Source organism: Cygnus atratus, chromosome Z (assembly GCF_013377495.2).
Source record: "Cygnus atratus isolate AKBS03 ecotype Queensland, Australia chromosome Z, CAtr_DNAZoo_HiC_assembly, whole genome shotgun sequence".
Taxonomy (NCBI): Eukaryota; Metazoa; Chordata; class Aves; order Anseriformes; family Anatidae; genus Cygnus; species Cygnus atratus.
The window spans coordinates 77,619,454-77,642,148 of NC_066396.1; the positions used below are offsets into that span (position 1 = coordinate 77,619,454).

The window sequence follows — 22,695 nt, forward strand, 5'->3', positions numbered from 1 at the left end:
GTCTCCTTAGCAGTTTCCCTCCCCCCAGCTGTAGGAATGACACCTTTGAAACCCAGAATTGGTTTGCTTTGATGCTACATTTTGAAAAGTATCCACATTTAAAGGTACAGGACCAGACTTGGGCTCTCTCCCAGATCTCCTGCTCAGCTTAAAGCTTGTATCTGGGCACACTGTGGTCATCACCATACAGCTCTGTACTCTTCTGAACCTGCATGGTTTACAGTCTTATTTATTTGGTGCAAAATGGAGAAAGCTATTTTCCCTGTCTGCAGATTAGAAATCAGTTTTGTATAACAGATTATTTGTGATGGTGATTTAGATTATGCAGGTATACATGGGATAATTCCAAAGCTAACTAACAATCTTTTCTAAGTGCAGGGTGATTTAGATCTATGAAACAAGTTTTTCAAGCAAAAATGACAACAGGTACATATCTTTCAGTGTGTTTTATTGCCAGCTAAGCTCATTCTGATCACGCACATTTTTAGAACAACAAAAAGTACTGCTGACAGACAACTCTCTCAAAGGCAGTCAATATGAAGTCATTTAGCTGTCTGGTATGAACGCACCTGTTAGGCACTATTAAAATAAGTTACTAAATCAGTAAAAGTTTGAAAAATTATAGAACAAACACTAATGGCAGGTATTTATAAAGATAACCTTTTTTTTTTTTTTTAATAAAGATAACAATAATAAGTGTAATCTAATTTAGTTGTTTTCTTTAACCTTTAGAACATTGGGACATGCAACTTCTGTACCTGCAGACTTCTGAGAAGCTAACCATTCACTCAGCTAATTTAACAACCTTGTATTAAATGCATCAAAAACAGCACATGAGCCATTAGAATCTTTTTGACACAATTTTGAAAAAATGGAGAATGATTTATCTGAGAGTTAGATTTCTAAAGATGAATACATATATTTCACAGAGGACTACTCTGTACTCTGTACTCTGTACTTTGTACTCTGTAGTACTCTGTAGAGAAGAGGAAGGTTCTCAAATCCCACGTATGTGCATCCTCAACAGATAGTCTGACATCACTACAATAATGATCCCAATCCCTGCCTTTATATATATTTCATCTTGACAATAAAAATATTGATAGATTATTTGAGAAATTTCAAGTTTACAAAATAAAAGTTGAATGTAACTTAAACAAGAGGTCGTGCTTTAAGCATGTGAATATACCTATCACAACATCATAGGATTTGTTCAGACAGTAAGAACCGAAAATGCTTCTGTAAACATATCCTGTAATGTTCTTCATTCTTGTAAGAGTGGTCTTATTGCTATTGCTAGATATGTCATTTTTTAAATTTCTTTAAGTAGGTGTACCAAACATAAACATTAAAAGCCTATTCAACTGCATGGTGTAAAATATACTCCCGTGGAACTCAGATACACAACAGACACCTTTTTAACAGTTATATCAGCAGTGTCAGTACTGATGTGACATTAGAATGTACTTATACTGGAGTTAGTTACATTATGATCACTAATACTGTACATGATGGTCCATTTGGAGGAAGAGGGTTGTCCACAAAGAGACAAGATATCCAACATAGAAGAGGAGAGTAGACGACACTTCCCAAAGTTTTCCTGCCAGAAGTTCTTCCATGCTTTGCTGTTTGGTAGTAGGGCACGGGAGACACTCTCCAGTTGCTACTGTACAAAGAGGATGCTGAAGGCCATCACCACACAGCACACAGCTACATATGGGCTCTTCCGTTCACCTTGGGGTGGGGAGGACAAAACAAAACAATCCAGGCGTAACTAAATAGATCTAGGTGGCTCCTAGTCTAACACTGCAATTATCACATTGCATGTGCAAAGTAACACTGAACACTTCTAGCTGGAGAAATGCTGTTACAAATACAGTTGTGTAGTGGTGAAGAAAATGCATGGGAGTGGGAAAACTAAGTTGTAGGACAGGGTATATTGCCCCATATAAGGACAGAATTGGCAAGGACTTCTGTCTTATTAGTAACCATCTTTTCTGAGATGCCATTTCTGCGAAAACATTAAAGAAAAAATACAGTATGTCATTGCTATCCCTTAGTGCCAGAGAGTCAAGAGGCAGGCACCAGAAAGCTAACCAAGACACTGGATCTTTTCCTGGCTTTGTTCTCAGTTCTGTCTAAGAGCTAACACTGCTCAAAGGCTACTCCACGTCAGCTGAGAAGAGGCCTAACTCGATGCTGTCTGGCCATGATGGCTGCGTATGCAGCATTCATATTCTACATGTAGTATCATGTAGGAGCCAGCGAACTGGCTGAGGAACTCACAGCAGCAGACGTGGCCAGATGCTTGTCTTTTTTCTTTACTAGGGAGACATAACATTGCTAGCATATGGAGAGGATCTGGTCCACAGATTTTCAGGTTAGTAATAAAAATGGTCAACAGACTGCACAAGGTGTACAAAGACCCCTACTGTTGATACTTTCTAATTAGTGTTATAGCTTTGCATGGCAGACCATTGACAAAAGTTAAGTTTGTCCAATTGACAGACTTATGTTTGGTGGCAAATGCAATCAAAAGAGATCTGTTTTCACCTATTTTCATCCGTAACAAAATGTTACAAACATCTCTGGCTCACCAAACATGGTAAGGAAAAACAAACACACAAAATCTTAGGTAGGGAACCGTAACACTGTAATGGGAACATCAGTAATATGAGACTGCTAATGATTTACAGGGACACTTCCTCCATTCAAACAGCCTGTTGTTTTTGCCCTTCAGCTTAGGCATCCCTTTTTATGAATCCATTGACTTTCCTCTGGAGGGCAGAGACACTCCTACACTGGATGGTACTTCCAGCCTACGAAACTGTCAGAAGTGTTAACACCCGTGTCTCTTTATGATGAGCAAATTCCTGTTTTGATGCGTTCAGAAGCATAAAGACAGAGTTGGAGCTGTTTGCTCTAAACAAAGTTCTATTTCCTCTTGCTGTGTACAGTCTTTTATCTTACTACAAACTTTTCTGAGATGCAATTTTCGGAGAATCAATAAAGACAAAAAAGAAGAAAACATGCCACAGCTCCCAAGTCCAGCATTAAGGTGTAATTCTTAGGAAAAGAGTCTCTTTCACTAGCAGGACCTTCAAATACAACAGTAACAAACTTTCCATAGGAAAAGAAAAAAAAATACTTGTAGCGACACCTCCCATAAGCAAGGGTGACTGCCACAGTGACATTACAAGATGTTGTCATGATCTGGCATATATTTAATTAAACTTCAAATAACTGAATGAATTAATGTCTGCAGTTTCACATCTGTTTAAAATAAATTTTTGAGGAAGTCCAACTCCTACAGTTTAGAGTATTACAATTTTCATATGGGTTATACTTTCCTGCTCTTAATTTTCTTGAAAGAGAAATCATCATGTGGCAGGATTAAACATCATTTTGCACAACTTTGTAAATACGTAACCACTTGCTGATTATTAAAATCTTATGCACATGTGAAAAGGTTGTTTAAACATTCTGGGCACGTTATACATAAAGAAAGCCAGTGGGCATTTTCATTTTTAAAAGCCTACACTTTCCTCCACGTCTTTTGTGACTAACTCAAATAAAATGGTGGCAATCACCTTCAAAACAGATTTCCCATACTGAGTGCATTGTAGTGTTATGTAAGAAAATATATAGGAGGAATGTTAAGATGTTGCCTCACTTCTCAGCCTGGGAGAAAGTAAAATCAGATCATTCCAAATGTAAACTGAAAAGAAATTACTGTTTTACATGAATAAGAGAAAAGAAAGCAGCTCGGTGTGGGGCACAAGAGTGCATATATTACCTTGGATGCAGCAAATGTAGTTTATTAAAGTTACTACATCATGAGAGAGGAAGATTAACTGCAGTTTTTAACTAGTTGACAGGGACCTCATAAAACCTTTTGTGTACTCTTTTAAATGCGTTTTGAAACTATTTGCTGTGCATGGCTAATAGAAAAAAATATGCTTGCACTTAACTAAGTGAAAAAGAAGGTGGTAAAGTAAGGTAAGGTGTACTCTCCAACCTTGAACAAATACTAATGCAGCTGAAATTTAGATTTATTTTTGCTAGTATAGCTCAGAATTCATTTCTAACAGCTGCCAAATTACTGGTATCTTTCAATTACAGTATTAAAATTGGTTCTGCTATGTCCATTACCTAAATAGGACAATACCTGCAAATCATTTTAACAGCAGGTCTTCAGAAAAGGATGCTTTTTGCATCGGTGCATTTTGACATGCTGAAAAACACATGTCACGTTCCTTTCAAAGCCTGAGAATAAAGAAAGCGGAACCATACATTTTCCTCTAGGTTCAATGACAAGTAGCAAAATCTATATTTACAAGTCCAGTGTTTCTGCTCTGTATTAACAATGCCATCTGTAAAAGTGTTTTAATTATGTGTTTTTATTTTATTGTTTTAAATCTTATATATAACTCAATACTAAGACTGAATTTGTGTTGCATATTCCCATTTCCATCTCAAAATAAATCCAGAATAATGATGAAAATACATACAAATACCAATGCTATGGGAAAATGCCTAACACCAGGTATAGCTGATCATCCTACACATAGATTCCACTTGAAACAAACAGCTTCAAGTAATTCAGAAATACACAGAAACTTATAAAAAGAGAGAAAAAGTCATAGCTCACCTCCCCTATCTTCGCTATATTTTACAGAGGTAAAACATACATTTGTTAAGATGATTTGAGTATGGTTTTCACTATCACATTGGAACATTATTCTAATAAATAAGGCACACTATAGAAAAAGCATTGGTTTTAAAGATTTCAAAGAAAAAAAATTACCGATTCTGGCGCATTTCCAGAATATTCCCAATAGTCTGCAAAGATAAAGAAATTGATTAGGCTCTTGATTTAATAAAATCATTTAAGACATAAACTCAGCCAAATAATTTTCTTCCTTCCATGCTAAAACAATACAAATAAACAGTTTTTCAAGCTGATGCTATTCTTAACATCAGAAAACACCACATACCGGTGTGGGTTACAAGCTACAACCCACAAGCCATGAAGTTCTTTCTAAGTCCAGCAAAGCTCTAGCATGCAAGAAAAACAAAAGGTCCATTTACTCAGTCTGTGTTCCATCAGAATTCCACATTCTACACTGAAGTAGCTCAGAGAGAAAAATCAAGAAAAAGAAGAAAAAAACAGAACTAGAAAAAGAGAGTATGAAGTGCCAACAGGCCTCCATGTTGCAGTATATGGATTTTCTTTTTTTAATGTTAGGTTTTTTTCAATCACATTTTCCTGCAGATATAAGAGATGAGAAAACTGTATTTTAAATGTACTGCTTTGTAGTGTCTTTCATATTTCCCTTAGGAATTGCAGATAAAAAAAATTGCAGATAAAAAGCATGCACTTTTCAGCAGAGCATACTTATACATATAATCTGGTATGACAGAATGCTTGCCTTGAAATAAGTTACAAAACAATTCTTCAGGTTCGTTCTTACTTTTACCAAGGTTAACCTAGGTAAAGTCTCTCTAATCCTGCCCACCCAGGATATCAATGCTCACAACTGGAACTAAAAAAGGATGAAACCAGAATTCAACTATTCAGAGTACATCCAAAATGAAGTACAAGCATGTAGGCCACATATCTGTAATTTCTCTGTGTAATTAGACTAATCTCACATTGACTACTCAAAAGGAATAAGAGAAGTGGAATGGAATCTTTAGAATTTCTGAAGTAAGATGGAAAGAAATACTGAGGTGTCCTGAATCAGAAGGCAGTTTTCAGTCTTTCAAATATTGGTCAAAACTGCGTTGAAATCCTGTCTACAGGAAAGTTTCCTTCGTAGCATGACTGGTTGCAGTGCAGTAAAAACATCTGGATTTGACTATATCGACTACACAGATTTAAGAACTAAAAAAAAAATCCGTTTCTCCTTTTCCCTTCTCCTGACGTGTGTTAGCAGTAAACTCGGTGTACATTATTTGCGGGGCTTCATCTACTACCTGCTGTGATAGCAGGTCTGCAGGTGCTTTCCCACAATACTCTGAACCCATCTCCACGCTACTCTGATTACCTGTCTTCCCTCTCCTGTTCCTGGACTTTCACGATTACATATTTTTTTCCTGTTTAAATGCAGACAGGTAGGTTTGGGCCACTTGCCCATGCCTACTGCTGAAGTCACCAATTCCTACATATCCTACTTTTTTTTTTTTTTAAAAAAAAGAATTTGTGTTATTTCATATTTCTACCTGGAGCTCTTATCTTCGTTTACTTCTGTATCTCTCTCTTTCCATTTAGCAGCCTTATGTTTATTTCTGAAATAAAGGTCTGGGGTTGAGCAGGTCAGAAACACAAGTTCTAAGAGGCAGCAAGTGACTGTAGCTCTCAAAGTGAAAGTGAAATGCTTTTTGACCAGTGTCTCTCTTGTTGACCAATTTCTTGCTAACAGCACTCCAGGCATTTGCATTTATAAAAAACAACACATTTTACATTTATTTTAGATCATTTTACCTCAAGCCAAAAGTACTTCTATATAGTGAAAGCTCATTCTTCTGCTTTTATATAATTCCACAAGCAGAAGTAATAATTCCTGCATGTAGACCATCACACACTTTTTCAGGCTAAGAGGTCATATAGTAAAATAACCCGAAGACATCTATGCCGTTTTAGAAGAGACATGCAGGAAATGGCACTTCTGTAAATCGTTCAGAGCAAAAAATACAGCCCCAGAGTCCTAATGTGTATGGCACTCAAGAGTATTGAAACTGTTGTTATTCTCTGTAAAATGAAGATTTACAGATTGCATGCAGCAAAACCATTGCAAAAACTTCCACAGCCTGGCACCTCATGTTCGCATCTCTCATGAGCATGCTTGGGAACTCAAAGAAACAAAACATTATTGTCCTTTTCTTATGCATACTTGAAAAATTTTACCCAGGAAGAAGAATACTATCTTTTTCAGGCAGTCTACAAATCCGTAGTTTGTATGACGATCTCAGCAAGGGTTTTTCTTTGCCTTCTCAGGGTTTTTTGACCACGTATACCAACATAAATTTATAACTGACTTCAGTTATAGTATCTTACATTGTTTATCTTACATTGTTCCTAGCCTTACAAAACTTCCTTGCTGGTGGACATAGAATTTTTCCTCTCAATATGGGAGGTACAAAACAGAATATGGGTTCCATCAGCTGCCAATCATCAATTAACATTTTTTGAATTCAAATCTACCACTGACATAAGATCTAACAAGCCTGCCAACAGAAAACACAAGCACATTTTTGAGGCACTTGTGCTCCTATTGGAACAGCCCAGTAGATCTGTTTGTCCAAGTGGTTTGAGGCTGAGCAATAGCAAATTGAGATGTGGAGCTTCCACAGTTGTAAACACAACCTCTGGATACACTGAAGAACTCACATTAGTAGAAAAGCTTCTTCAGGCCTTCTGCCCTCCTGTATTTATATATTACTGTTCATCTCAGGTCCTCAACATGTACCTCTTCAAGTCAAAACCTGTTTGATTGTTACAGAAATGATGCTTCTTCGAATGCATCTGTTCCAAAATAATTCTTCCTTAAGTAACTATTCAAAGCAATTGCATTGTTCCTTATTCTCCCCTTCATGTTCATACTCATCCTCGTTTTGATGCATGTGAAACATGTCAGTCTGGCTTGCAAACATGCAATTTTCCAGCAGCCACACGTCAAATATATGCACAAGCTGCTGCACATTCCTCACTGCCAGCGTTAACCTTAAAAGCAACAATCACGAAGGAGGTGCTGGCTATCTGGGGAAAAAAAAACGCAAAAAAATTCGAAGAAATGGAACCAGAAAGACAAAAAAGGGTCAGCCATGCTTCACTCTTCAGCCGCTAGACTGAGAATGCTGCAAAACGCCGCTGCCCTGTGTTTACTAGGACAATCCTACTGCAACTGCAGTAAGGAATGTGAGATATACCCAACTGCGACGCTTATGGCAAGTCAATCTCCACTATATAAGCTAACACGTCTTCCTGGTTAGCCAGGAGAACAGAACTATGTTGTGGTGCAAGTTAGTATGAAACAGTAAATCTCCACTTGCTTTCCCAACCTTAAAAGCTACTGCTGCGGACAAAGCACATGGAAACACTCACGACGCTTCAGGGAAAATAAAGGTTTAAAATCCCGTTTGGCTTGGTAGAAAAACACACATTTTGGCAGAAGTCATTGGGATGAAATACAATGTTATGAGGACAGGTGACATCACTTTGCACTGCCATCTCTCAACAAACTGAAACATGTTTCTTTACTTACTATCAACAGACCTAAATCTTCAACAAATTTACCAGTCAGAAATACAGCTAGTAACTACTAACATTTCTACTCTGCGTTGCTTTAGTATTTTATCGCTTCTTTTTTTTGCTATTCATTTGAAGCAGGAATAATGAGGTAAGAGCATCTCTGTGGTAAAATGAAGTATAACTAAGAATTTATTTTATCCAACGTGTCTAGACGTTTCCATTTGAGCATGGAATATGCCAGTGAAGAGGGAGAGGGGTTTAACAGCATATGATCTCCATGTAAACATCTACCATTCAGGAAACAAATTTCATTGCTTCCAGGCCAACATTTTATTCTCCAGTACAAAGTAGCCTACACACGTTTATATGAAACAAAAATAAAATAGTATGTCCAACATTTATATAAATACAAACCTACGGATCAAACGCTCAACTCCTCCACTGTGTCAGCACCCTTTGAAAATATTTTATGAAGAGACTTCTATTGTGCTCTAGACAGATTTGCCTCAAGAATAAACAGAGTAGCTCCAGATTAAAGGATATATTCCTTGCCAAGAACAGCACTAAAAGTTTAATCAGTAAAATATTGTTGCTTCTTACTATGTATACCTCATTGAATATTGTGTTATCTTCCATTAGCAGACACGCAGAAAAACCCACCACCAAAAAAAGTCCTTCATGAAGTCATCCCTTCGTTCCATCTTTACTAGTATCAAAAGAAATCTCTCATGTCAGGGGTAACCTCATGGTCTCCTATGAAAGGAGACACACATTTTCATGTTAGAACTCCCAACCAAAAAAAGCTATTGTACTCTGGCTAGCTGACATCACTAGAAGAAATCTTGTGTGATAAAATGGTAATTCCAGAAGTTAATTACATTGAAGGTTTTCAGAAGACAAACCGTCTGAGATTCTTGGTAGGAAGGGTCTGTTCAAAACTTGGCACTTTTTCAGAAAATTAAATCCCGAAGTGATAGAAGATAATTAGGTAAAAAACATTTTGTTTAACAGAAAATGCTCTAATGGAAAAAGTGGACAAGTTGAACACCCAGAGACCAAAATTTTGCCAGTTCTTTCCAGTTAGAACATTACTAGCTAGAATTACTTGCCATTTTAATAAATACTATCTCCTTTGTAATAACCCTAGGCAATGGTATTTCTGAAGTAGTAAGGGTGGCCTCAGTGGTTTCTAGGTCAAAATTGCCTAATCATGACTTCAAAAACAGTTTTTAAATCACAGTTCTGCACACTGCTCTTCGCATCCAACACCCCATCATATTCTTTGTAGTACAAAGGAAATTGGTAAGTCAAAAGGTGAATGTGCTTTAAAAGCATAAGCAACGCACAGACTTGGCTATCCCCATTTCCCACCACACCCCAAAATCAATCTGAGCAGGGTAGAGAACTGTTTTATAGCAGCAACATCAACTACTTTCCAAGAGAACTGGGAACACAAGATAGAAAAAGGTTGGTCAGCCAGGAAAATGTGCTTCAGGAATAAAAGTGAGATGCAATTACAGCAACCAAAAGACACACGGGAGAAAAAAATAAGCAAGGTAGCTTCTGCTGTTAATGCTTTATTTCACAGCTTTAAGAATCAAAAATAAATACATCCTTACAGCAACAGCGGGATATAGGAAGGTGCTTCCTGTCTCTCATTTCTGTACCATTAACAAGCATCTAAAGAGAAAGCGGCAAGCCCAACAAATAACTAAAAAAGCAATACTAGCTGGCTTTGTAAGTTAATAAATTCTTACTATAAAATTTCAACATTCTATTGTAGGAAAATAGAAAATGAAGATCTTTGTTATCTTTATTAAAGCCAATCTAAAGCTTTTTTATCTTTAAAGATGACAAAAAAACCTGTCAAAATAGTATTTATATTATCACACACCATTACAAGATACTAAGAATAAAACAAAAAAACAATCTGTGAATTTTTAGAATGATCAGACTACATACCCAGTTTTATTTTTGTCCAGTAAGCTGGGAGCCAAGGATCTGATATAGGCACAGGTACATATGAGCAGCAAGATTACAGTCAGCAGACTCTGAAAGTTGAAGATGGCAGACTACGGAAGAAAATGAGAAAAGAAAGATTACAACTTCACAGTACAAACTTCCCTTGCTGTGTAAGCTGGAGAAAGTAATTGATCCCCCATACGATGCTCATCAAAAAAATATATAATCTACGTTGCCAGTGAGCTAAAATCACTGTTAACAGCCATTGTTCTGCATGCAATGGTGAAAGAACGGAGTTTTCCCTTCCCAATTCATCCCCAAAATAGCAGGCAAAATGGTAACCTTACAGCTTTGCCCCCAGGCTGCTGTTCCAAAGCCAGTTTCTGGAAACCCATTAGCAGCAGTCTAAGAGTTATGGAAAACAGACATTCTCTCTCAGCCAAGAATAAGTGTAACTGCGGTTTGCATCAATAGAGTATCGTGGTGGTGGTGAAGGTGGAGGTAAAGAATATTTGACAACTAAACCAGTAGCAAGCCTAAACACAGTAAAACAGGAAATATACAGGCAGATTGTTAATATACTACTTTATGAAGACTACCCCCGAAACTCAACATTTGTAGAAATATATAACTAGACCCACCTGAACTACAAAAACACAACAGATTAATTTCTTTCAAATCAATTTTTGATTTTAAAATTAAAAATATCTTTTCTATAAATACATTTTTTAGAAGTGCTAATTATATGGAAAATGCTAGACAAATGGAGAAAATAGCTTAGAACTAAAGATCGATTGCTTACTAGTGAAAATAAACAGCTTACTGGCAATAAGAAGCAGTTATTGAGAAACTACTAAAATATTTGGTTATTTGCTAAAGTTTAAAATATCAGGAAATTCTCACCAGCATCTTTTATAAACTAAAGTCTGAATCTTGTAAGGCCAAATGTTTTTTAGTCATCAGATTACAAGCAACTATCATTGTTTAAGTGACACATACAGAGGGAGAGTAGGTGCTCATGTAAGGACTGCTGTATCTCCAAAACAGTGCAACATCTGGAAGAAAGCTTGTTGATGCTGATTTCCAGCAAGTGCTACGTCACCGTTCCAATAAATAATACACTAGCAACCTTATTATTATTATTATTATTGTTTGTTTGCAATAGGTTCCCCGGAATTTTTGGAAGAAATATTTGGCAACTAGTCCTTGTGATTTATATTTTCTAATAACTAGCCCCAAATCTGAGATGTAGATTTCTGTTACAATGTTAAAATAATGCAGCTGCATGAATCTAAGGCTTTTTAAAATTTTTATTTTAAAGTTAGCATGTCTCAGCTGACATTTTGGTCAACTTAACAGCACCAGGTAGTATAACAGACAATTGCTTACTGCAGACAGATATGCTTTTGCTTTGTTCCACTACCCTCCTTCCCAGATCCTATTTGTTTTGAACTCCAAAAAGTAGAAAAACAAATAGAATGAATTCACTCTTCATCCTAGATTTTTGTGTTACGGACGAATTCATGTCTAATTACGTCATATTTTTTCTTACTGCTTAACCCAGAGGGCTGAGTAGTAGTATTTAATTAAGTGTAAATACTTTGCACTTATGAAGGGATATTACATTGCAGTTTCCTTCTTCAGGCAGAGAACTGGGTGGGATTTGTTAAGACCACATCAGAGCTCCCATTTCCCTATCCTGAGGCACAGCTCTGTTGATCTGGGTGCACCTTCTTCCTATGTCACAACATTCTGATGTTCTGAAGCTCTGAGAATAAAATTTCACTAAGAAGATGTTGGAGAGAACATCATGAGATCTAGAGCCTTGTTAATTAAAAAAAAAATCCTTAGCTTATGTAGAAGACTCTGTGAATCATGTGAAGCAGCACTGGAACATGCATCACACTGCCAGCCTAAATAAATGGGCAGATGCAGAAATTGATACAGATGTCCCAGGTAATAGGGTCCAGCAGGCCACTCTTGGTTGGAGTACTTCACATTAAGGAGAAACGGCACAGGGAGGCTCAAGGAGCGACTGAACAGCTCTGCTGTCTGTGCAGCCTGAAAAAGCAGCTCAGCATCCTGGTGAAGATCCCTAGACAAGGCATTAGCTAAATCGTGTTCAGTTTAGTATTTTCACTGGGCTAGCTGAACCATCGCTTAACCTACAATGCTGTAAGTAAAGGACAGGTTACTTTCAATGGGCAAAACAGTGCTCACCACCACCAGCACGTCTTGTCCTGGTACTGTCCACAAGCTTTGCCAGCTTCAGGCACCAGGGAACTCTCCATCCCCTAGCAGAGACGACTCAAAGCCTACACGAGGCAGCGTCCCCTGGCTACTGCGGGTCTAGGAACACAGTGGGGCTGGATCTGAGAGTGGCTGCCTCAGAGATGCGCCATATACCCCCGATCAACGGAGTAATTCCGCCAGTCCTCCGGGACAGACAGCTGCTCCGGACATCACAGAGCGCAGCGCCTGCCAGTGACCCGTTCCCATGAATTCCTGCAGGTTTCCCACTGCAGCTGCTTCCCCAACAGCCTGGTGCACAGGGCACGCAGACGTACGGAAAGGGCAGGAGGCAACACTGCCCCATTTGCTGCGTACTGAGCAGGGAATGTAAACGTATACTCATGAAATGTGTGATTAGTCAATCAATAGGGACAGTATATAATTGTTCTTTGTTGGACTTCTCAAGCGTTTCCCCAGATATGCAGCATAGGGCATCACTACAATTATATATGTCATTCCATTGAAACGTGCTCTGAATTACAAGTATTTATGGGTCACTTTAACAGGACAGAAGCATATTTTTAAATTGGTCTGCATTTTTAAACTGGAAATGGAAATTTATTTCTGAAGCAGATGGCTACACATTTCACATCCGAAATAATTCTTACAGCCCAACTGAATTTACAGAAAAGTGCAACTTGCATCCTACTGCTCAAACTGATGCAGTTAAAACCTGCTGTAAGAGTCATATACTGGGACCCTTTAAAAAACGTGGCATTAAGGTATCAAGCTATTTGCAAAACACTGTAATACAGGTAAATTTAAATTCACTTGATTAAACTAGGTTCCTGTGACCCAGAAGTAATGAATTGGTGTTTTTAAAACAGTGCTGACTGGCTAAATGGAGAGAGATCCTAATTCCTACGAGAAGTACATTTCATAACATGGAGAAGTTGATGCTGTCTTTTAGATTGCATCCACATGCTGGTGAAAAGATAGCTTCTCAAGACTCAGATTGCAAATGCAGAAAAGAATCAGCACTGGTATTTTATTCCGATTCTGGACAGTCTCAGCTGTGGCTTTAATTATACACTCTTGTATTTCCTTTTTTGTGTATTTCTGACACTGTGGAAACACCTTAGTAGCTACATTCTGTGCTACTTAAGTACCTTTTTTTTTTTTTTTTTTAATTTCGATCTGTGTGCTGTCTCCAGGTAGTTGTGGAGCACTACTTTATCACTTAAAGCACTAAGAAGGTATTGTGTTTAGCAGGACTTGCAAGAGCATGTTGCTTCACAGAGCTTCAGAAATTTAAGACAATGGATTTTAACATTAAGAGCTACTTGCCTGAAGGCTCTTTTAATTGCTTATCAAAATTAGAACTTAAAAGTCACCTCAATATTATTTTTTCAATCACATCATATCTTAGTAAAAATAACTCCATATAATACAGAGAAATAAAGCATGAATACTCCTGAAAGTTCCTGCAAATATGTGGTAGTTGGAAGCCATATGTTATAACTAGAGAAATCTGAATGTATTCCTATCTGAGACCTCACCTAACCAGCATGGCTGTCATCACAGGGGATGGATGCTGCAAGGAAAGGAATGGCTGCAGTTGCTTCTTGGCGAGTTTGCTACAACAGAGGAGCAAGAATTGGTGCGACAGCCTTTTAGGAGGACAAGTAACAAGGGAAGACAGAAGTCTATTAGATAATAAGTGGTACTTCAAGTGTTTAATATGCTTTAGTCGGTGTTGATTTTAAGTGCAAAATTTCCTGTGCGGCTGAGAAACAGAACCCTGATGGGCCATAACATTTGCACAGCCCACGTCAACCCGATTACAGACAGTGTCATTAGTCCTACAATTTAGACAGCATTAAATTTGCTACAGTCGGGGAGCAAAAGAGGTAGTTCGGAGTTCTACTTATCAGCTACTCTGGCACTTTATTTATTTAATTCAATGTGCTGAAAGGAAGGGCACTCTCAGACGATTGCCTAAATTCTTTGTGATCACTGGGAAACTGGTGTTCAGCCTCAGCAGACATCACAGTAGTCATAGACACAAAACTTTGTTCTACAATGAAAACACATCCACAGCCAAGACTTCGTACTGTATCCATCCCTGTCTCCAGTTCTCTGACATTCTCTGATTGATGTATGATTTTGTTCCATGTGTTTGCAGAGACCGCAACAGAATTGTGATCCACCTAATGATGCAAACCTTGGGTAGCACTGTAACTTACACTGCAAGTTTTGACGCTACTCTGCATGTCGTGGAAGGACCTGCTGATTTTCCCCTTACCCCATATACTTCCATTTAAAATAAACCACCTGATATCAGGATTCCTGGGAAGAAAAGAAAAAAAACATACAGGAAGAGATTGTAAATCCCATACTGCTGCCCTACTAGGTTGGTAGAAAGCTTAAAACACAACCTCTGGCAGTTTATCTCAAGACAGAGCTGAAACCAAAGCTTAATCTGCACTAGACTTGCAGTGTTTACAATATGATTGCTCTATCTCTGATTGCAGTGTGACCATGATTTCGTCCGAGTATGCTAGAAAAAGAGAGGCCATTGCAGTGCCAGGAAGCTAAACTTTGCCCCACGGTTACTGTTATAATCATTTATTATGTGTGCACATATAGATAAAATATTGGAATATTCTTACAAAATAATAACCAAATTTTGATATGTTGCAAAATATAGACACCTTCTAGAACTGCTTTTTTTTTTCTCTACAATATTATTAAAACCAATAAATATGTTCTCTGCAAACAAAGAAACAAATGCTGTTATCTGACTGTGTAGCTGTCCTCATATTAAAATGTGAGCACGAGTTCACACTGTGGTTAAACAAGACCTTATAAAAATGAAAAAGCCTATATTAAAAGATTAACTCAGAGGTACTATCCAATGGCCATCAGAGAAAGCTGAAATCAATCTACATCAAATTTTAATGAAGAGGCCTTTGAAAATCTGAAGGAGAAAATGATTATCTAATGTTTCTGTTAAGTGCTGCCATTCTTATTTTCCCAGCCTAAGTCCAATTTTTAGGAGTATAAAACTGTTAAAAGGAGTAGGAAATAAAACTTGTAGCACTACTCCAAGCTGAAGGCCAAGGCAATTGCTAAAAATTAAAACATGTATGTAATTATTTCACAACCTAATCTGAAATATTTTTTCCACTCCTGCCAAATATAATCTCAAAAAATGAATAGAAAATAAACATTTGTAAAAGAGACATGCTAATTAGAATTATAAGAAAAATAGAAAAAAAACTTGCAAATCAGTTAAATTTGATGTTATTATTGGCAAAACTACACTCAACAACTAAGCAAGAGGTGTTTAGACATAACTGGTTTATACTTAAGAATCCAGATACTGTTTTGTTAGCAGTTGTTGGTTGCTCCAAGATGAATAAGGGTATTCAAGTTTACTTCATATTCATCCCAGCATGTAGTTTCCAAGAAATTTAAGTACAGTATTTACACTAATTCACATTTCTGCCTGTAATATTTGCAGTTCCACCTAAAATATTTACAATCATTTAAGTTCGGATAAGACTCAATTAGAATAAGAAGGAATCTTTTCCTTACACATCTATTGAAGAGATACATTTTCTAATTGAAATGGGAAGTGCAACACATAGGTGGTAACACGTATGCTTTTCAGTCAAACTGAAGACTAATATATTTAAGATTTAACCAATTTTTTAAACAATTAACAGAAAGAAACGCGTCCTCTCCCACAAAACCCCTCAACTTTAAAACATGATTTGTTAGTGCAATTCAAATACACAGCACAACATTCAAACAACACCTTGAGATGACAATGTTGAAATTCTATGCTCACTTAAATTATTTCTTCTGTAGCCCAAAACCTAGACAGTAGTTCCAAACTGGAATTTACGGTATAAAACTGCTAGCAGATACAGCATTCCCCCAAACCTCTTAAAACAAAAAGCAAACTGAAGTTACAATGTTAAACTTTTCATATTGGTGTTGTAACATATGGGTGTTGTCTATACATTTATTCACAAAACATATTTTACGTTTGATGCAGCACAAATGCTCATGATGTCTTTTCCTCCAAATCTTTTTTGCAGATTATAGTTTGCAATTTACCAGATTTTTTTTCCACATTCCACATTCTTCCACCATTTGATAATAGGAATAATTTCTATAATCCAATTTCAAGGAGCTGAAATTCAGCATATTCTCCAGAGTAGCAGGGAACTAATGGTACTTTCTGGAACTGTAAGTAGAATAGGTACTCATTAGCTGTTACCACAGAGCTCTCAAAGTGGACATAAATCTTGACTTGTAGCTCTTTTGCCACTTCTACTCTAAAAATCTGTCCACCAGAGATTTTTAGAGTATACTTGAACAGAAGGAGAGAAATTATCCACATAAAAGACATCTTCTCCCATAATCAGTTCTGGCTTCTCTTGCTGTTCAAATAAGAAGTATAGCTAACTATGCCTGTACTACCTTTGTCCTTTTGATAACTGAGCTGTATAGTTTCTGTCACATTAGGTAACTCTCCTTTATGAAGCTGCACAACAAATTGCTTTGTTTGCCACAGATTTACCAGAGATTCTTAACAGTAGAAACAGAAGAAACAGTAATAAGTGCGTGAATGGAAGCTGCAAGAGTAGTTCTAACATGTCAGCACATTTTGAGTTGGACAATGTTCCCACTCTAATGAAGAGTGTTCAAACCGTGTGAGAGGTAAAGTTGATTTGCAACACAAACTGCAACAGGAATTTGAGAATGTACACTGAAGAGAGACAAAGCTCTCAAAATGGAAGATACTGAATTATTTTGCTTTATTTAATATTTTAACATCAGGGATATAGCTAACATTCTATCTGTTAAGCGTTTGATTATTAAAGTACAAATTTACAAGCAAGAGTCAAAAACTAACTAGATATGGCTCCATAGCACAACAGAAAATGCACGAGCTATTTGCCTGAATACCTCACCCTCACAGAAAGCCTGCGCAACTCATAGCTGAATTTGTCTGCTGAGCATCCTTACAAAAAGCCTAAGTTGCTGCATGCAAAAATGGGATAGTATCTACTTCGTTCCAAAGGCTGAATAAAAGGCATATCCTATAACTTACACAAGACGTAAAAGTAGTAAAAGAGGTAAAAGTAAGTAAGAGTTACTCAAGAAACACGGAAAAGCTCTGCCAAGTCTCTGATGTCCATTGGTGATGGGCAGGCCTCCCACAGTTCAGGTACATGGATTAGATTTTCAGTATCTGTAAGACAAGTGACAGCTGGTTCCACTTTGATTTCCTCGTTACAAAGCTGAAACTGAAAATTTCTGGTGGGTTTGAACACCAAGCATTGTGCATCGGCAGTACAGCTACTGCAGTGGATGCGCATGGTGCCTAATGCTGAAGCCAATCAAAAAATTACATTGCCACACTGACTATTTCATGACTTTTTTCTTCCCTTTTTTTTTTTTTTTTTAAAGTAAAACCTCAGGGTTTGGATCATGAGTTGGACATACAGAATGCATAAGCAGTTCGCTACTACTTTAAAGTGGGCTACAGAAAAAAAAGTGACCTCCTCCATACTTTTCATGTTATTAATGAATAAAGATGTTTAATAGTAGATTGATTGCCAGAAAGGTTTAGTAAGAACTGTTTGGCACTCAGCAAGGAAATTGTTTCTCTCAACTTGTGTCATTCCTTCACTGTTGAGGTCTGTGGTAAAATTTGTACAAGTAGCTTCACTACAATCTACTCCTCCCAAGTCAAATTAAGAGACGCATTAAGTAGATGCGTCTTATAACAGCAGAATAAATTGTTTCCTCTGTTTCCTTAATCAGAGAAGAAAAATATTAATGCTATATTTTCACATCTTATAAGCTGACACATAAAGTACCTATACCGACCATTTCAAGCAGTAATTCACTACACATTTCCTACTCCACAGTAGCATTACAATTTACATGTGCAATTACAGAAAGCATCAGATTTACTAAGCACCAATACCAGTGCAGTAAAGACCTCAATTCTCTGTCCCTATCCAACCACACTATTTCTCCCTTCCCCTCTTCTTTTCAATTCTCTGACAAGCTTGCTATTCTATGACAGGAGGAGAGGTGCATGGAAAGGAGGATCTTTTTCTTTTCTCCTTAGTTAGTAGGATTTACTCCCATTCCTAGGGGCTGGCACAGGGTCGACACATACTGAGTGCAGGGACGTGAGTCAGTTGTTGCATGACTGGCAGCAAAGGAGGTCCCAGCATCTTTCTGCATTACTGCTTCTGCCTAGGAGGAAAATGCTCAGACTCCCTGCAAAAGCACATTAGCTGAGCAGCAAAGACTTTGTCAGATGAGAAACTTATTACTGCAGCTGAAACTCCCTGAAATTCTAATCACTTTTACTCAAAACATTTAATGCCTGATGAAATATAAAACTGACATGCAAGAAGTTGTCTGTCATTGCTCCAAAATACACTCATAATACAAAGACACATATATGTCCACACATACGATGAACTAGGACATCTTCTCTGGTCCTATCTCTCTTTAGCCCATTATAAAAACAAAGGTATTAGAAAATTTCAATTGGGACTGATTTAACTTCTGATAAACCAGACACAAAACTTTGAAGACACCTGAAAGCTCTTTCACAAAATGCTACCTTAGATTCTGGTGTGTTCATATCCAAGATCTTGGCTTGGATCAGTATTTACTAAGGAATTGCTTATATGAGCAATTCTCCTTCCTTCTGTAAATACCATCCTAAGACAGTAACAAAGGTTGTGATAAAAAGGTTTGTCCCCATGGAAAATTCCCAAATCAATTCTTCTGCAACAGGATGGGGCTTGAGGTCCCGTACTTGTCCTAACTAGAGGGTGATTGGGAAGGAGCAATCTTTGTGAAGTCTTGTGCAATTCATTATTTTCTTCAACACCCAATCACAATTATAGACACAAAACATATCTATTCTGAAGTTTCCGTATATTTATTCATGTTATTTATTTTTACTACAAAGAAAAGCGAAGACTGCAATTCAACAGATGAAAGGCCCATCTTTAACACAAAGTCACTTCAGGCTTCTTCCCATTTCCCAATCACCAAACCCCATGTTTGTAGTATATTTTTCAACCCAAATAAAAGTTTTGTTGAGTTTTCAAATATAAAATTTCAAAAGTGGATGGGGTAAACTGACACAATGATTAGTGAAAGTGAATGCTATTAAGGAATAAATATTCTGCTTTTAAATTAACAGTGCAGCTGCCATTATACCACATCACTTCCAGTTCCAGTTCTTTTGTTTAATCCATTGAGCACCTTCAACCCCCTTTCAGAATTGGTTTAATCTAAAACAGTAGGTTTTTTCTACCCACTGGCAGTAAACAGAAATGAACACACAAAGTTGTGCTTGTAGATACAGGATAAGCTGGACAGAAGTCAGCTTCTATCTATTTTATTGTCAGCAGGTGGCCGTTCACCCAGATTAAGTTTGGACTTGTGCAGAAACGATGTGATAAGAAACCCTGGAAGAAAATGGGGTGGAAAGTTCCAGGGATGAAGTCCTTTGGAAATGCTACTCACAGAGCTAGTTTGTCACAGTTGCAGCTCATTTAGTTTGGAGAAAGAGAACAAACTGGAGGTACAGCTCTGCTTTCTTCCTGTTGTTTCCCATCTCACAGTCAAGTGTGCATGCAAAAGAAAACGTAATTAACTACAGCTCATGATTGTTAATCCCAGGAGGTAAGATTTTTCTGCAGAGCCATGACACCACAGGCAGCAGCACCACCAATAATCCAAAATCTTGATCAGACCACAAGGGTTATTGTTTCCCTGAGGAAATTCTAGCTCTACAAGATTAAGGAATCTTACTTTCACCTCTATAAAATGAGAAAAATCTCATTAAGAAATTCTAGCATGCGTCAGGTTCCTTGAACAATACAGCTTAATCTCCTGAAATCAATATGGACCAATGGCCAAAAAAATAAAACAACTCACAAGCACACTTATGAATGCCATAACCTTTTTGCTAGTTATAAGCACTAGTGTTATATTTAAGTGCTAAAAGGTTATGCAAGGTGTCTGACTGATCATGGAGCTTTTCTTGCTTTTGTTCCACACCCTCAAGTCCTTTGAAGTGCTACGAAGCATAGCAAGGTAGTGGTGATGTACTTCTATACTATCTACCTTCTCAAGGCACAAACTGGAGGTGATGACCTGACTCTTTCCTTTCTTCCCATCTGGCACGTGTTTTATGTAAGCATGTTTAAGATAGTCTAAGACAATTTATGCCTCTTATCAGGAAAGCCCTTTGTTCACTGCTTGAAGCCATAGGTTAGCACAGGTTCATCTAAAAGATCTGCCAAAGACCCTTGGCAAGCAACTTCCTGCAATTTCCTCTTGGTGAGGAGATCTGAGGCCTAGGAACTTGCCTTGAACCAAACCTTAAGAAAGCTCAAGAGATATTAATCTTTTAATAAACGTGGGAATTGCAAAAAAAGATTCAGGGGGAACTCGCACGGTATGCATCGCTACTGATGAACGACAACCTGTCAAACGATTTGGAAACGGTAACCTTAAAATGAGTTGTGTTGAGGTCAAAGTTATGTACTTCACAAATACTTAAAGCACTTTATTTTTACAAATACTTAGAATCCTTTTGTATTTTACTTGTACTGGGTCAGGTTTTGACCTCTTATTCCATTGTTTTTGCTTTTAATCTTAAAAGCGTGTACCCACAGTACTTTATCTTAGTTATTAAAGAGTAATTCACAGCAGATTTTAACTCTAATCCAAACACAAAACCTTTAAGTTATGTTATCGACAAGTATTGGGGGGGGAGAAAAAGAGAGCCCCCCCCCCCCCCCCCCCCCACACACCTGCCCGCCCGCCCGCCGCCCCGCGCTTACCATGGCGACCCGCTCACAGCCACATCACACTTCCGGCGGCGGCCGGGCGGAAGCCGCAGTGCTCCTCTGGGCGACGCCGCGCAGAGCAGATAGCGAGCGGCGATTGGCGGAGGGTGCGGAGGGAGGCGGGGCGGAGAGGCGGGGAGCGCTTCTCATTGGCGGAAGCCGGGCGGCTATTTCGGGAGGGCGGAAGCGGCGCGCAGCGGCGGAGGTAGGTGTGGGCGCCCCGCCCCCCGCGCAGTGAGGCCGGGGGGGGGGGTGGGGACCGTTAATGCCGGTTAGCAGCCGTTGGTCACTGTTGGCCTGGCGGAGGGTACTGGGCGCTCGGCCTAAGGGCTGTGGCGGGGAGGAGCGGCCCCGGGGCGGTTCTGTGCCCGCGTTATGGCCCCGGGGCCTGCCCGCGGAGCCCCCAGTCCTGCCTTGCTCCCTCAGGGGGCTCCGGCCGTGCTCCCCTCCCGTCACCCTCCTTGTGGGGGCTTCGTCGGTCTGCACCGCGCTCACGGAGCCCCCTGGAAAACGTTGGGGTGCATCTCCTTGCTGTGGCCGCACCGTATTCTTATAGCCAAAGGCACAAAAGAGCTACCTGCTCCAGGGGCCATATATGTGTGTATGAGACAAGCCTGTTAAAACCTGCAGCGTTACGCGCTTGGCAACTGGTTTTCAAAGGCTCTGCTGCTCTGCCATCAAACCATTAGAAGGGATAGGCCTTAATTTTGGTTCCCTGTGAAAACGATGCAGCATTTGTTTTTTAAACCAGGGGTGGGGGATTTTCCTTTTTTTTTTCCCTTTGGTTGTGGGAGTGTCCTTTTTTTATTATTATTATTATTTTTATCTGATCCTCTGAGTGATTTTAGTAAAGCCAACACTATGCTTGCCGTGATGAGTTCTCTGGAAGAACCTGGCTATGGCTATTTTGCATTTGCAGCAAGATGCCTAGATGTTGCTGTCATGAAAAACTTCCGAACTTTTACGAACAATCTCCAGCTCCTTCTTTAAGTTCATTTTGTCTTACAGAACTTGACAAGCATTAACACTTTCGAAGTTGGTAGCGTTGCTTTGAGGTCTCAGTGATTCAGTATCTTTAGTTCTCAGGCCAAATAGATTCTGTCTGTTAAGCATGGGATGGGTTTTTGCTTTTTGCCTTGATAAGGGTAAACAAAATTCTTCATCCTACCAGAAGTGGGCATAACCCTTGACGTGCTTCCAAAAGTTGCTGTAGGAGGCTGCAGGGTAATGAGAGTATCTATATGAAACATGTTTGCATATTGGAATCAAGGCCATATTCTATTCAAATGCTTCGAGGCAACTAAAAGAAACATACACAATGCATGTATAATGCTC

At 38.5% G+C, this 22,695-nt stretch overlaps 2 protein-coding genes across 3 annotated transcripts in view; one reads left to right on the top strand and one right to left on the bottom strand.

The window, feature by feature from the left end:
* Nucleotides 1-431: 431 nt before the first annotated feature.
* Nucleotides 432-21,474, bottom strand: TMEM167A (transmembrane protein 167A). Its single transcript, XM_035563205.2, has 4 exons — nt 21,355-21,474; nt 10,217-10,326; nt 4,808-4,842; nt 432-1,734 (listed from the first exon to the last, which is right to left on the bottom strand). Exons 1-4 carry the CDS (start codon nt 21,355-21,357, stop codon nt 1,664-1,666), a joined length of 219 nt encoding a protein of 72 aa, XP_035419098.1. The 5' UTR covers nt 21,358-21,474; the 3' UTR covers nt 432-1,663.
* Nucleotides 21,475-22,695, top strand: part of XRCC4 (X-ray repair cross complementing 4) — a 187,763-nt gene continuing 186,542 nt past the window's right edge. Inside the window, exon 1 of one of the 2 annotated variants that reach the window (XM_035563200.2) lies at nt 21,475-21,565. The gene's annotated coding sequence lies outside the window, so the exon portion shown is untranslated. The remainder of the gene's footprint in view (nt 21,566-22,695) is intronic. The other variant, XM_050716477.1, reaches the window with a different exon arrangement.